The sequence below is a fragment of the Myotis daubentonii genome, chromosome 10, assembly GCF_963259705.1.
Source record: "Myotis daubentonii chromosome 10, mMyoDau2.1, whole genome shotgun sequence".
NCBI lineage: Eukaryota > Metazoa > Chordata > Mammalia > Chiroptera > Vespertilionidae > Myotis > Myotis daubentonii.
In genome coordinates this window covers 8,552,052-8,567,568 of record NC_081849.1, presented here as the reverse complement: position 1 = coordinate 8,567,568, position 15,517 = coordinate 8,552,052, and the positions used below count along the sequence as shown (strand labels likewise).

The 15,517-nt window shown below is 40.5% G+C and overlaps 2 protein-coding genes across 5 annotated transcripts in view; both read right to left on the bottom strand.

The window, feature by feature from the left end:
• LOC132242654 (GTPase IMAP family member 7-like) overlaps positions 1-12,780 on the bottom strand; it is a 178,865-nt gene extending 166,085 nt beyond the window's left edge. The window contains exon 1 of the mRNA XM_059711582.1: positions 12,694-12,780. The gene's annotated coding sequence lies outside the window, so the exon portion shown is untranslated. The remainder of the gene's footprint in view (positions 1-12,693) is intronic.
• Positions 3,166-12,799, bottom strand: LOC132242651 (GTPase IMAP family member 7-like). 4 transcript variants are annotated; one of them, XM_059711578.1, is made up of 2 exons: positions 12,694-12,799; positions 3,166-4,629 (listed from the first exon to the last, which is right to left on the bottom strand). In XM_059711578.1, the coding sequence occupies exon 2, from the start codon at positions 4,587-4,589 to the stop codon at positions 3,702-3,704; it is 888 nt and encodes a 295-aa protein (XP_059567561.1). In that variant the 5' UTR covers positions 4,590-4,629; positions 12,694-12,799; the 3' UTR covers positions 3,166-3,701. The 4 variants fall into 4 exon arrangements, with proteins under 4 accessions (XP_059567561.1, XP_059567560.1, XP_059567563.1 ...); XM_059711577.1 differs by lacking the exon at positions 12,694-12,799 and adding an exon at positions 11,966-12,094; XM_059711580.1 differs by lacking the exon at positions 12,694-12,799 and adding an exon at positions 11,948-12,054.
• Positions 12,800-15,517: the final 2,718 nt, after the last annotated feature.

Genomic DNA, 15,517 nt, shown 5'->3' with positions numbered 1-15,517 from the left:
GAGAAAAAGTTCTATTTTCACTTGAGACCAGTAAAGGAGACAGGGGAATAATTTACAAAGCTCTGCCTCTCCTAGGGGAGGCTTCTATACTCAGTTTGGTAAATTACATGTTGATTTCTTCTTTGTAACTGGATAAACTTATCAGTCATGGTTCAGGTCAAGTTCATCCCTATTAGAGTTCCTCTGAAGAGTGCTGTGCCACATTTTAGAATTCAGTAGGAATATCCCAGATTTGAGAGCATTGTCCCATCTGTCACCAACACAACATTCCTGGTGACCAGCTCCTATAATTTAATATGCCCCTCCCCCCTTCTGCAGTGTGCCCTGAGCGGTCAGCAAGGGACTTTACTAGCATGCACATGGCTCATTTGAGGGCTGCTCTCTCAGATGCCATAGCAACAATACAATCACATGCAAGAGAAAACACAATTCAAGACACCAATTCCTAAAATCAGGGGCATCTTTTTCCACCTAGAACCCCATGACCCGATCCATTGACTTAGAAAATGCCCTGCACTGGGGGACAGATCACTCAGAGCACTGACTGGTATTCCCATGTGATTTAGCAAAGATGGTACATTGGCAGGCTCACCAGGTATGAACACAAAACATTCTGCTCAAACAGTGACAGAGATTTCAGCTGTCAGGAGAGATATTCTGGTGTCAGAAACACCAGAGGGAATTTTTAAAAGAAACAAGAATAAAGATTAGGGCATTTCTGAAAGACAAAAGAGAGTGATTATCATTAAGATTTCTCAATCAGGATTCTAGCAGCAGAGATGGCCCACTCAAATTAAGGAATTGGGGGAGTCAAGTGCAAGATTTCCTACAAGCTGTGTACAGGAGAGACTGCTTGCAATAGCAAGGAAATTACATACTAATCCTAAGGGGGTGAATGTAAAATGGAACCCACACCTTAGAGAAGGTGTGATCTTCAATTTAGGGTTGCAGCTCGTCAGGGATTAACTTGCAAGGAGAGAGGCACAAGAACAAATACCCAGGCCTTGCTTTTCTACCCAGAAAAGATCTCTTGTTTGGACCTCTCATTGGCAGAAGTCAAGCATAAGTCAGAGAGCCAGAGATCCCACTCATTTGTTAAATTGGACAAGGGTCTCAAGGTATGGGCCATTATTACTAAATGCTACTCTTGTTAAAGTTAAAATTTATGAGGCCAGCTGGAAACAGGATGAGCTTGACAACAACTCAACAGGACAATTGTAGCCAACAGAAAAGAAAGAAAGAAAGAAAGAAAGAAAGAAAGAAAGAAAGAAAGAAAGAAAGAAAGAAAGGAAGGAAGGAAGGAAGGAAGGAAGGAAGGAAGGAAGGAAGGAAGGAAGGAAGGAAGGAAGGGAGGAAGGAAGGAAGGAAGGAAGGAAGGAAAAGAAAGAAAGAAAGAAAGAAAGAAAGAAAGAAAGAAAGAAAGAACAAAAGAACGAAAGAAAGAAAGGTATAATTGACCAAATAGTGTAAAGAATGGCTAAGCCTCTCCATTTGGGGAGACAGAGTGTTTGATATGAATCCCCGTCTCCTTAACTTGCTACAAGTAAATAAAATTACCCTGTGACAACCATTTCTCCTTCTGGAATAGGACACCCCAAGTGGAGAGGCCCTTGAGTTTGGTAACAATATGATCCACATAGATCAGCCTCCTAAGGCAAGGATCTAGGTTGAAAGAGGACAAAGTGTGGACCTACAGATGCAAATGAAATATATTTAACACAGTAGAGATTATTAAGTTATAGTCAGGGACATTTTTTGGATGGCACCTAAAAAAGAAAAGAGAGAAAATCAACAAGATATTTTAGCAACTTCCAAATATCTGTGTGTTACCAGACAGGGACTGGCCCATAGTGTGTGAGTTCTTGACTTGGTGCAGGACAGAGGATGTTTATTAAAGCTGGAGACAGTGAAACAAAAGAGTGTTTAGGGTAGAAGACACAAGAGGAGAGAGCCGAGGTAGGGCTGCTTTGGCTCCCTAGAAATGTTATAGGAAAGAAGTGAGTCAAGGTGGGACTGCTTCAGCTCACTGGGAAGTCAGGGAAAAGGGGGCCTTGAAGACAAGATCAGGGGCTGAGGTTGGGTGCAGCTGCCACTACTCACTGCTCCCCTGGTTGCATGTCCCTTAGTGGGTTCTATAGATTTTAGGAAGAAATAAAAAGTTCATGCCTGGTACAGGGCATGGGCCTGTGCTAGGGCAAATTTTTGTCCTGATGACTTTTTCCCCCCTCTAATCAATTGTCCAGGTGCATTCTTTTAAAATATATTTTATTGATTTTTTTACAGAGAGGAAGGGAGAGGGATAGAGAGTTAGAAACATCGATCAGCTGCCTCCTGCACACTCCCTACTGGGGATGTGCCCACAACCAAGGTACATGCCTTTGACCGGAATCAAACCTGGGACCCTTGAGTCCGCAGGCCGATGCTCTATCCACTGAGCCAAACCGGTTAGGGCCCAGGTGCATTTTTAATGTGCTGATGCATGAAGATAAGTGTATAGGGGAGTTTTGGATTATTCTTTGGTCTGTTTTACTGTCTTATTTTATCTTAGTTGTGTCTGGTTTTAATGTGGTTTTTGTTACTTTCCCCCGACATAATCTGCCCTTGGGTTTAGCTGGCACAAATGGCATGAATTGGGTCTTGGTGTTCTACTTCCCGAACCAGAGTGATTTAAGCTATGTATTCTCTGGCTAGGGAGGAGAGAATACATAGCTAACTACATAAACCATTTGCTCTCAAATGCCCTTGGTTGGGGAAGATAAGGTCTTGTGATTAACAAGCAAGGATGCAAGCCACCAATACAGTTACATTTCTCATCTCAGTTTCCCTATTGCATTCATACAGGAAATTTCCTGCTTTTTAGTATCCTGCCTCACAGGGACCACAGAACCATCTTGCTGGAGAAGCCTGCTACTTCATTAACAAGGTGCTCAGACGTGGACTGAAAAATGTGCATCACCGGTGGTGCTAACAATTGACACAGGCAGTATTTCTCATTTTCAGTTTCCTAAATTGAGTCTGTGAACTCTTCATAATATATTACTGCCTGATTATGCCAATTGTGTAACTTCTTCCATTTGTTAGCCTTGTGGGTATTGGTGGTGAGTGAGCCGGGAAGATGGTGGCGGTTACTATCACAGCATAACAAACCATCCCAAAGCCTAGTGGTTTAAACCAACAACACTCTTTATTTTTCTCATGAATCTGCAATCTGGGCAGGATGCAGTGAGGGTGGCCCATCTTTGCTCTTTGCTGCTTCATCTGAGGTGGCTCAGTTGGCAGCTGAAGAATCTGGGTCCATGTTGCCTCACTTGCACAGCTGGCAAGTTGGTTCTGCTGGAGATGAAAGACCAGCCAGGGGAGTGGGCCAGTGACTCCAAGTCCTCTTCATGTGGCTTCTCGATGGGCAACCTGGGCTTCCTCCCCACATGGTGGCCAAGTGCCAAGCCCACAAACCCTAGGGAGCAAAGAGGCATTTTTCCTATCTCACTTTTAAAGTCACAATCACATTCTAGTTGTCAAAGCAGCCACAAAGCCCATTGAATTTCAAGGTAGAGGACAGGCCCTATAATTCACCAGAAGAAAAAAACAAACTGATTATAAGAAAAAAATGGGTGGGATAGTTTGTTGTAGTCATCTTTGGAAAATATAATTAACCATGGTAATAAATCATAGTAAATTAAGAAACAAAAATAAAATTTACACTATTTCCAAAACTTATTCCATATTCTTGAAATTGTATGCCTAACCATATTTATAACATCTTGAAATATATTTCTTTCAGCTTCTTCCCTAATATTTTTGATTTTTTCATTATAGGTCTCTGATAGCTTTTCTTTTATCTCCTGCTTGTCTTGCTGTGATATTTTCCCCTCAGCACATTTCTTTTCAACTGATTTAGTTCCCTTATCTAATTCATCTTTATATTTTCTCTTCAAGTCCTCTATCTTATGTTGCAGTTGCTCCATTACATGCTCATAGATGGGAGCAGAAAAGTGAGACCCTCCGTTCTCCTGCACCACTTTCTCTATCAGATCCACCAGTTCCTGCAGTTGAGCTTCCTTCTCAGTATTCTCTATACTTTGAAGGTTATTGAAGGCACAGCACCGATTCCCACACTCCTGGACGATGCTTTGCAGGTTTCCTGCCTCATTTAAAAACTCATCCAGTGTCTGATCACCCAGATTATCTTTGCGAGTGAACAAAACGATCATGTGGTTCATGGCTGACTTGCCAAAGAGTTCCTTGATCAATTCAACTGTATTCTGCTCCTCCTCCGTGTAGCGGCCCAGCTGTAGAACTAGGATGATGGCATGGGGCCCCGGGGAAGACTGGAGGACACACTTGCTGATTTCCTCACAGGTGGTCTCCAGTGTCTCCTTGGTGTCAAAGAGCCCTGGGGTGTCCACAACAAGAAGGTTTCTCCCCTCCCATTGTCGCTCTGCTTTCTGACAGCCCTTGGTAACAGCATGGGCAGAAATTTTAGATACAAATTCGTTTCTCCCAAGGATGGAGTTTGCTGTTGCACTTTTTCCATTTCCGGTTTTCCCCACCAGAACAATTTTAAGAGTGTTGTCCTGAAAACCAGCCATCTTCTTTCAAGAGGCTACGGGGTACAGGTACCAACAAGACCTTAAGGAAGGGAAGGAGAAAGGGAAAGGGTACTTAGGTAAGTGCGAACATTCCCAAACCTCTTTTCTTTGTTCTTTCCCTCCCTGAAAATTTATAATCGTCTATTACTCATCTGGAGGAAATAAAAAAGCAGAGTTTTCTCATGAAAGAGTACAAGGTCCAGGTGCTTTCATAGGAGAACTCACTTAAACCTCTATAAGCTGATCATCTCGATGTTATTTGAGTTATTCCTGTTCATACAAAAAAGAGGGAAATCTTTCAATTCTTTCTCTGAATCAAGTGTGATATTGATCCTAAAGGCTAACAGAGATTTGACCAATAAATAAAGCTGCAGACGTGTCTCATTTGGAAATATTCATACCAAAATTTGTTGTTTCAAAACATCTTATTAAGAGATGAGAGGCCCAGTGCACAAAATTTGTGCATGGGTGTGGGGAGAGTCCTTCAGTCCAGGATTGGGCCTAAACTGGCAATCCAGGACTGCTGGCTCCTAACCACTTGCCTGTCTGCCTGCCTGATTGCCACTAACCACTCTGCCTGCCTGCCTGATTGCCCCTAACTGCTCCTCTGCTGGCCTGATAACCCCTAATGGCCTCTGCCTTGGCCCCCACCACTGTGGCTTTGTCAGGAAGGAAGTTGGATGTCCAGAAGATGTCGGGTTGATCGGGTCTAATTAGCATATTACCCTTTCATTAGTATACATGAAGTAGAAAATTAAATAGTGCAGTCAAGACATTTGACCAAATTCAAAACTGATCCATGTTTAAAGCATTTTATACATTGCAATTAATAGATAATTATCTGACATAATCTTATATAACTATAAATTTAAATTTTTATCATCGCCTTTTCCCTGTACCTGAGAAAGAGTAGATTATACTGTTAAAATAAGGAGTTATAAAGATTTGGGATGAAGAAAAAGTCGATACTTCTCTAACATTATCCTATCTAATAATAGACAAACATGGTAATTAACCATACCTCTGACACGCTTCCCATTGGCTAATCAGGGCAATATGCAAATTAACTGCCAACCAAGATGGCGGCCAGCAGCCAGGCAGCAGAAGCGAACAGGAGGCTTGCTTGCTCCTGTAATGGAGGAAGCCAAGGTTCCCCACCTGCCGCTGCCAGTATCTGAGCTGCACTCTAAGAAACAATGTTGCAATTATAGAAGCTAAACAAACCCAGATACCTGCTTTCAGCAGCCGAGGTCTCAGAGCTGGAGCCGAGCCTCAGAGCTAAAGCAGGCTGGCCAGGCACCCAAGTGGGACCCTCACCCTGATCCAGGACACCCTTCAGGGCAAACCAGCTGGCCCCCACCTGTGCACCAGGCCTCTATCCTATATAGTAAAAAGGTAATATGCAAACTGACCCTAACAGCAGAACAACTGGGAATGACTGGTCATTATGACACACACTGACCACCAGGGGGAAGAGACTCAATGCAGGAGCTGCCCTCTGGTGGTCAGGGCACTCTCACATGGGAGGAGCTCTGCTCAGCCACAAGCCAGGCTGATGGCTGCCAGTACAGCGGTGGTGGTGGGAGCCTCTCTTGCCTCTTCAGCAGTGCTAAGGATGTCCAACTGCAGTTTAGGCCTGCTCCCTGCTGGCAAGTGGACATCCCCTGAGGGCTGCCAGGCTGCCAGAGGGATGTCTGATTGCCATCTTAGGCCCAATCCCTCAGGGAGTGGGCCTAAGCCAGCAGGTGGTCATCCCCTGAGGGGTCCCAGACTGCGAGAGGGCACAGACCTGGCTGTGAGACCCCCTTTCCCCCCTGAGTGCACAAATTTTTGTGCACCTGGCCTATAGTTTTATATAATTGTAAATTTAAATTTTTGTCATCACCATTTTTTTTCATGCAGGTGAAAAAATAGTGTATTATGAAGTTAAATGGTGGATTATAAAATTTATTTCAATAAAGAAAAAAAGAAAGTAATTCAGCACCCTTGAGAAAAAGTACAAGGAAGAAAGTCTAGCTCTACAATGAGTCAAGCATTATAATTTCTATGATTACAGAAGCATGATATTGTACCAATAGAGATAACAGGGAACCAAAAACAGAAAATTCAGAAACAGACCAAATGAATCATACCTTATTCATTTATATTCAATTCAATGACACTATGTTACAGTTAGATTCAATAAGACAGCATACCACATCAAAGGGGCTAAAGATGTTGTGATAAAGCAACTTTGGGATAACTGTATAACCATATAGAAAAATGATAAAATTGCATCCATTGCCTCATGCCATTCAAATTGCAAACAGATTAGAAGTTTAAATGTTAAAAACAAACAATCAAACAAACAAACACCCAAACAAACATATAAATAAAAGGGGAAAAAAAAACATGGGTAACTTATTTGTAACCTGGAGGTAAGGAATATATTTCTAAGATTTGAAATAGAGTAAAGAGAAGGATGAACAAGTGTGATTACATTAAAATATCACAGATAATGTGGGACAAAAGACACCTTTGAAAAATTAAAGCAAAAATGTCAAATTAGGGACAGTAATATTTTTAAGCTTACAGCAAAGAGGTAAATGTTCCTGTTTTACACAGAAAATTAAAAAGTACAGAAACCAAATACCAGAAACTTGATAGAAAATGGAGCAAGATGTGGGAATAAATATTCAGAGAAAAATGAATTTAAATGGACCTTGAATATATCAAAAGACATTAACATACACTCAGAGAAAAAAAATCAAAACACAAAAATAAAATTACTAAAAATATTAATTAAATCATACCTCAATTTCTGAGGTGAGATACTATTTGACACCCCCAGGTTTGGCAAAAGTCTGAAGGTTTGCTAGCATAATCTGTTGGTAAAGGTATGAGAGAAGCAGGTCCTCTCCTGCATGGTTGGTGAGAATGGAAAAACAGTCTAAACCCTACAGAAGGGAATTCATCATTGTCCTGCAAAAGTACATATGCATTTTCTCATTCATTGTCAATCCTCCATTTTAATATTTATCCCTTAAGTACACTGACAACAATGCAGAAAAATGACACAGAATGCTATTTATTGCACCATTATTTGTACTAGCAAAAGAACAAAAACCTTTCGAATGGCCATCAGTAGGGACTGGTTTAATTACCTAAGATATATTCACACAGTGAAGGACTGTCCAACTGTGAAAAGGAATGCTCTCTCTATACAAGCATGGAGAGTTCTCCAGGACACATCATTAAGAGGGAAAAAAGTGAAGAAAATAATGTAGAGTTGACCTACCATTTTTATAATAAGGAGGAATAAGAACTACATATATACTAAGTGTAGTGGTTAACAATGCAGATTTTTTTCAATAGATGGAGTTACACATATGTTGATATATATGCGATTTGATATGTATGCTATTTTGTTGTATTGACAACAAGTTTCAAAACTTCATATGTCAAATTTTCTGAAGGTGTTAACACTATAGATATTTCTACGCTTAAAAATATCAGATTTTGTGCCAAAAAAGAGCATTTGCAGGAAGTTTTAATTCATTACTTTATTTTGAAGAAAAAGTTATCGTATACTTTGGGAAGCTTAGGGTGAACATTCTCCATCTCAAGATACTTGTGAATGCTGGTTTAAGTGCTTTAAAAGTGATGATTTTGATGTGAAAGACAAAGAACATCCAAGTCAACCGAAAAAGTTTGAAGACCACCAATCACAAGCATTATTGGATGAAGATGCATGTCAAGCTCAAAAACAACTTACAGAAAGATTAAACGTTGCTCAGAAAACAATCTCTGATCATTTACAGGCAATGGGAAAGATTTTAAAGGAAGGAAAATGGTTGCCACATCAACTGAATGAAAGACAAATGGAAAACTGAAAAGTCATCAGTAAAATGTTTCAACAGCACAAAAGAAAGATTTTTTTGCATCGAATTGTGACTGGCGATGAAAAGTGGATTTATTTTGAGAATCTCAAACACACAAAATCATGGGTTGATCCAGGTCAACCATCAACATTGACTGCAAGGCCAAATCGCTTCAGAAAGAAGACAATGCATGGCATTTGGTGGGATCAGGAAGGTGTGGTGTATTATGAGCTTCTAAAGCCAGATGAAACTGTTAATATTGATCACTACCAACAACAAATAATCAATTGAACCACGCTTTGGTCGTGAAATGACCAAAATGTTTCAGAAGACATGGCAAAGTAATTGTGCTTCGTGATGATGCACCATCACACACTTCAAAACCAGTTAAAGACACGTTAAAAGATCTTGCCTGGGAAGTATTAACCCACCTGCTGTATTCACCAGACCTTGCTTCTTCAGATTACCACTTGATCTGATCGATGGCACATGCACTTTCTGAGCAGCACTTCAAAACGTATGAAGAAGTGGAAACTTGGGTCCCTGAATGGTTTGCCTCAAAATAAGAAAAGTTCTATTGGGGCAGTATCCACAAATTACCTGAAAGATGGGAGAAATGTGTAGCTAGCGATGGAAATTACTTTGAATAAAGCATGTTAGATGTTTCTCTTGAAATTATCATGCTTTCTATGATTACAAAATCTGCATTATTAACTGGTACACCTAGTAAAATATAAGACATATATCTTCCATATATATGAAAAGGCAATAGCATGATACTCTGAAAACTAAACCAACAAAAATTTACTTACAGGGAGATGGGAGAAGCAGGGTGGAGGGAACAAGGACAGAAGCTGGAAACTGGATTTCTTGGTTACACTAAGATTTCATAGATTTGATCTTGAGACCATGTAGGTAGCTTACATAATTATACAAAAAATTATATTTCAAAATACTGAAACCAAAATGAAATGGCAAACAAATTTAATTGTATATTGTTGGGTGGAAGGACCCTATAAGGAATTGGTCCAAGACACTTAAAAAAGCAATAATTTCATTGTCCATCTTTAGTGTTATTAACTTAAGTTTAATAAAAAAATAACCTGAAAAAAAATTGTTTTCAAAAATCCTATTCTTGTGTGTGCATGTATGTGTGTCTGTGTGTGTGTGTGTGTGCGCAGTTTTGAAGTCCATTGAAAAGGCATAGAGATAATAATGAGCCCAGTGATAATGACCCCTACCCCCTTTAGTGCCTAGAGCAGTGATGGCGAACCTATGACACGCATGTCAGAGGTGACACGTGAACTCATTTTTTTGGTTGATTTTTCTTTGTTAAATGGCATTTAAAGATATAAAATAAACATCAAAAATATAAATCTTTGTTTTACTATGGTTGCAAATATCAAAAAATTTCTATATGTGACATGGAACCAGAGTTAAGTTAGGGTTTTTCAAAATGCTGACACCCCGAGCTCAAAAGGTTCGCCATCACTGGCCTAGAGTATGGTTTTCAAATGCCATTTGCCACCAAAAAATTAGGGTTTTATAAATAAACTACTGATTCTAAGAATAGGCAGAAAATGCTTCAGTTGAGCCTTCACTCTCTTGCCAACAAGAAAGCCAGGATGCTCTCAAAAATCACTGGGATCTCATGGAAAGGACATAAGAGCCAACCTCAAGAGAATGCAACTGGACATTGATGAGGCAATGTGAGCATCAATAATAACTCCAATGAATCAAAATATATCAGATATCTTAAAACACACGAGTTCATAAGAAGGCCCTCTGCTTAAAAGAGTCAATTGCTCCCTTGGGAGTGTGCTAGCAAAGCATCTTCTTGTAATGAACATTGACAAATAAAGGGAAAGAATTGAGCATGTATCTTGTCTTTCAGATATAACTGTACTTCATGGAAATGAGAGAATGGTTGGAGGGAACTTTCTTTTTAGAAGATTTTTCCATCTAATAACTAAGGGAAGAATGATAGGATTTGATATCATCACTGTTAGGTTTGATTGAGTAATTGAATCAATACCCCTCCCCTGGGAACTGGCTTTTCAGGCTATTTCACTATGGACATTCCCTTTGCTGAGACCATATTTCACTTGTGGTGACCACATTCCATTATCTCCACTCCTGGCATGCATAGAGAAGTCTCTGTCCAGAAAAAGCCTTCCAAAAGTACTTAAAAAGCCTTTGACTCCTGTCACTGGGGGCTGGAGCAATCCAGTCTCAGCCACCTGGTGTGCGGATGATCCAATAAATGCCTAATCCCTCACCAGTCTGGCCTCGTACATTCCTCCTTGGTGACCTAACAATCACTTCTGATCTTTAATAAAATTTAGGCCTAATTAACATCAATTAGTGTCAATGAAAGAGAGACAACCAAATATTATGTGCTTCTGAGAGATGTTTACAGCTGAACCTATGATGTATTCCCACCAAATAGTCAAACCAGAGTCAGATCAAGCTTCTCCTTAAATATAACTTCCCACAAAACACTGGAACTAGAAGAGCAGGTGAAATGACACTGTGAGAATGTTAATCAATAAAATGTAAACGGCACTGTTCTTTTGGGAAAAAGCCTTCTTACGCAGAGAAATTTACCAGAAAGAAACAGGGAAGGTGAGAAAGCTATATATTAAATTAAAGATAAGAGAAACCAAACAACTGCAATTTTTAAATCTTAATTGGATCCAACTTCAAATAGTTTTTTAAATTATGAGACAATCAGGGGAATCTGAAGGCAACTGGTAAGTCTGTAAAAAAATCCTATTTGCCTTTTGAAGTCTGATTATGGTCATACTTGTAAATGGTTTCAAATATTTACTGATAAAATGAAACAATGATATTTGCTTCAAAATAATGTGGGGTGGCTGGGGAGTGGTGAGTATAGAGATGAAACAAGATTGGCATCACTTAATTGTGGAAGCTTGGTCTAGGTACATGGAAGTTCCTTGTATTGTTCATTTATCTTTGAGTAAATTAACATTTTCAACAATAAAAATTTGATATGTGTGTAATATAACACTGCTGACATTCTATAACAAGCACCCTGATAATTTTTTGTACATTATCTCACCTACTCCCCCATAATAGCCTGCAAAAAGTTCATTTTTATTATTTAACTTTTTAAATAAAGAGATTAATGTGGCTTGAAAATGCTCAGACACTTGCCCAAGGTCACAGTGCTAACAGTTATAGGGCAGAGCAGGGCATCAAATTCAAAGTCAGTCTGATTACCACTCTCCCTCCTAACCACTGCACACATCCGCCTCCTCTCAGTGTCTGCTCAGACCCAGGATTCTAAAATTACATTGAATCAGAGCTAGATCAAGAGAGGGCACACTCTTGATCCACAAGAGTGTGGAAGAGATCCACACTCTTTCCAGACAGAACACTTTTGGGAAGCCTGCAACTAGGTCCATTAAGTGGAGGGTTTCATATACATTGTCCCTGCAGAATAGCCAACTTCTACCCATGACACCCCCTCCTCACCTCACATGTCACACTTACTCAGGATAGAGTTTCTCTCTACTAAATGATGAAAAGGATTCAGCAAACTGCAGTGCAGATTTCCTCTGGCCTTAGTGATGTGGGCAACCACTAGAGTCACCACACTCTCTGGAACTCTGCTTCTTTTTCAGTTGAAAGAGGGTGTAAGACAGGGTGGTGTCTAAATTGCCCTCAAGCTCTAAAGACATGCCTTGGGGACACTCATTTCTTGTCCAGGGAAAAGGAAAGCTTGTCAGGCAGCCCTCAGTGTCTATCAGCGCAGCAAATACATGAAGGTGCACCAGTCAGCACAAATGTATCCTGTTCAGTATGAGACATGTAACATCTATAATAATAAAATCATAATATGCTAATTAGACCAAATGATGTTCAGACTGCCTTCTAGATAAAGCTGGGATTATGAGGCCCGAGGGAAGCCTCCATGGCTGGGAGGGCCGGCTGAGGCAGGCAGCCCCGGGGCGCTTTGAGGGCCAGTAAAAGCAGGTAGTCTGGCTTTCGAGGGCCAAGACCCTTGCACAAATTTCTTGCATCAGGCCTCTAGTTGTACTAATAAAGCTCCAGACTCCCCTCCCTACCCTCTGTCACTACCCTCTGGCAGCATTCCCCCCTACTGTGCTGCTGGCACAGAACCTGTTCCTTCCTGGGACCAGAACCCACACCATGTACACTCCATGGACCCACTGCCCAAACAACTCTAGTGATCAGGGCTGCTTCTCAGCTAGACTCACCTTCTTTTCAACCAGTCGATGAGTTCTCAAATGTTCTCCAAAGACACTCTTCCAGCTGGTGCTTTTATTTTAACTGTGAAGACAAAGTGTTCACACCCTCTTAAACCACAGAGCCAGAATCTCAGATTGGGTGGAGTCAATGGAGGAACTATTTGCCTATAAAGAGACAGTAATATTTCCCCTAATTTGGTGGATGCTTCTGTTTTGCCAAGTTGAAAACTTTTTCTCCATGTGCTTGCTCTTGTACCAAAATTACTAAAGCTACATTTGGTGTTTGGGGTTATAGTAGTGGATCCAAAGGTCCTCATTAAGTGACATAAATCTTGCCCCCCAAAAGCCAGACACAGTGTCTATCATCTTCCCTGGTGCGTTGGGAGACTGCGGGGTCATTCTGGAAGAAGAAAATTGGACATAGTACTTGGTGGAACCTTGGGTCTTGCTAGTGATGGTAAAATATGAGTTTTGATTCTATTCTTTCAGGAGAGTCTTAATTTACTCATTCAGAAATTAAAAAAAAACTCAGGTCCAAAGACAAAAGGGGATAAACCATTGGGCGCCAAGTGGAAATGAGGAAGGAGAGGCCTGGGAAAAATCTCCCAATGATAACATTCTCTCTGTTTTTGTTTGTTTGTTTGTTTATTTTTTCATATGTTTCTTTCAGGGTTGAAAGTATACATTACATGATACATAATGATGCACCCAGAAAGTGAATGCAACGTTCCCTCATAGCCTTCCTACCTTCTCCCTCTCCAGGCCCAGTCAGAGTCAGCTTATCCGAGATTTACCAGTGGATGGATCCAAAAGGATCTAGAAATTGTTTTCAGGTGAGAGGCAAGCTGTTGAATCTCTCATGGTTGAAAAGATGTTCTAGTTTTCCATTGCATCACCACAAAAATATTAAATTTTGATTACACATTTTGCTTCACTAGATTGAGAAAGTGGGTTAGTCAATGCCTAAGCTTGAAGATAGGTACTAAGTGGACCAGATGTGCCATGAAGTAGAGGACAATAGGGTTACTACCCATGGAGGGAGGCAGATATATTTGGAAATGTTGGTGTAAATGGCCATATTATTGGACCAATTATTGGTATGAATGACTTTGCTCACCTTGAAGGAACCCAGGTAACAATTTTCCTATTTCCAATGAAGACACAGATCAGGACCAGCTACACAATTCGTAAGGTCTAACACAAAAGGCAATTACCAGGCCCATTGTTTAAAAATCATGTAGAATTTGAAGATGACATTACAGAGCTTTAAACCTTCTAAGCACAGATCCTTGAGCAACCCTACAATCACACATCCATGAAGCTCATCTTGACAGGCTGCATATATATGAGTCCAGAGCACAGTCAGAACTGCATCTCCTGATCAAAATACCTCCACCACTGCCCCAGTTTTACTTCATTCTCCATATTCCCTGAATGTAACTTGTCCTGGTAGAAGCTGCCTTTTATGTTTTCAGGGACAACTAATTGCTCCTCCCAGCACACTCATAGGTTCCCAAAAGGGAAGAGGGAAGTGGTTGAAATATAATTCATAGATGCTATAGGGAATAGAATGTGGGTCTTGAATGGCTATAGCCATGAGGTCATTGGCCATGGAGGAGCATCTGGAACACGGCTCCCACCCCTGAACCCTCTCTTAGGACTGACCTCTCTCTAAGAGTCTTTTGATAGAAGGGATTTTGCCTCATGTTTTCTGTGCTGTTCACTTGGCCATGCTTCTCATCCTTAGGAGCTCCTTTCCACATCCAGCTCTGCTGTGAGCCTCCTGTCTCTCTACTGCTGGTCCCCACCTGCACCTCCATGAAAGTGCTCTCCCCCCTCCCAGGATGCTGCTCCTTCCACATTGTCAAAAGGAAAGAGATGAAATAGAGAAAGACATGGCTTCCTATTTTACATTTTCCTATTATTCTTTTTCCCCCTTTATGCTTTACATCATAGACATACATGTCAACGTGGGAAAATGTGGATTTTTTTTTAAAGATTGGGGTTATTAAAATACATTTCTTTAACTTCTATCAGAGTCTGCATTGTGGAGTTCAAGGCTTTGTATGCTTCTATGTTCTAGTTAAATTCAAAGTTCAAAATTATTACCACTTTGCAAAAGTAATAACAGGAGGTGAAAGGAATGGTTTCATGAACTGTCCTGACACTTCCATAATGAACAATTAACCTTGGTATATCAGTAGCCTATTGCTGCCATAACAAATTACTAAACATGTAGAGTCCGGAGACAATGCAAATTAATTTTCTTAGAGTTCTGGAAGTCAGAAGAATGAAATTAGTCTTATGGAGATAAAATGAAGGTATCATCAGGGCTGTAGGTATCTCTAGGAGAGAATCCATCACTTGCTTCCTCCAGCTTCTAGAAACTTCCAGAATCCCTTTTTTTGTGATCACATAACTCCAATCTCTGCTGCAATCATCACATTGCCTTCTTCCTCCTTTGATCTTCTTGCCTCCCTCTTCTGAGGGCATATGTGATTACATATAGGACCCACTCAGATAATCCAAGACAATCTCCCCATTTCAAAATCATTAACTTCATCATTTCTGCAATAAGGTAACATTTATATGTTCTGGGGATTAGGAATGCTTATATGGGGATGGGGGGTGTAATATTCAGCCTACCACATGTGGATAAGTTAACCTCTCTGTAATTCCCTTTTCTGATCTTAAAAATGGAGTATTGACTTCATAGGATCAGTGTTTGTACCAGGAAGTGGGGTTCTGCTGTGAAAGAAATGCTCGAAATATGCATGTGGTTGTGAAATTGTGTAATGCATAGATGCTGGGAGCATTCTGGAGCACTTGATTA

Bases quoted from the DNA above. Each gene is read 5' to 3' on its own strand.
- LOC132242651 (XM_059711578.1), bottom strand. From the start codon at position 4,589: ATGGCTGGTTTTCAGGACAACACTCTTAAAATTGTTCTGGTGGGGAAA.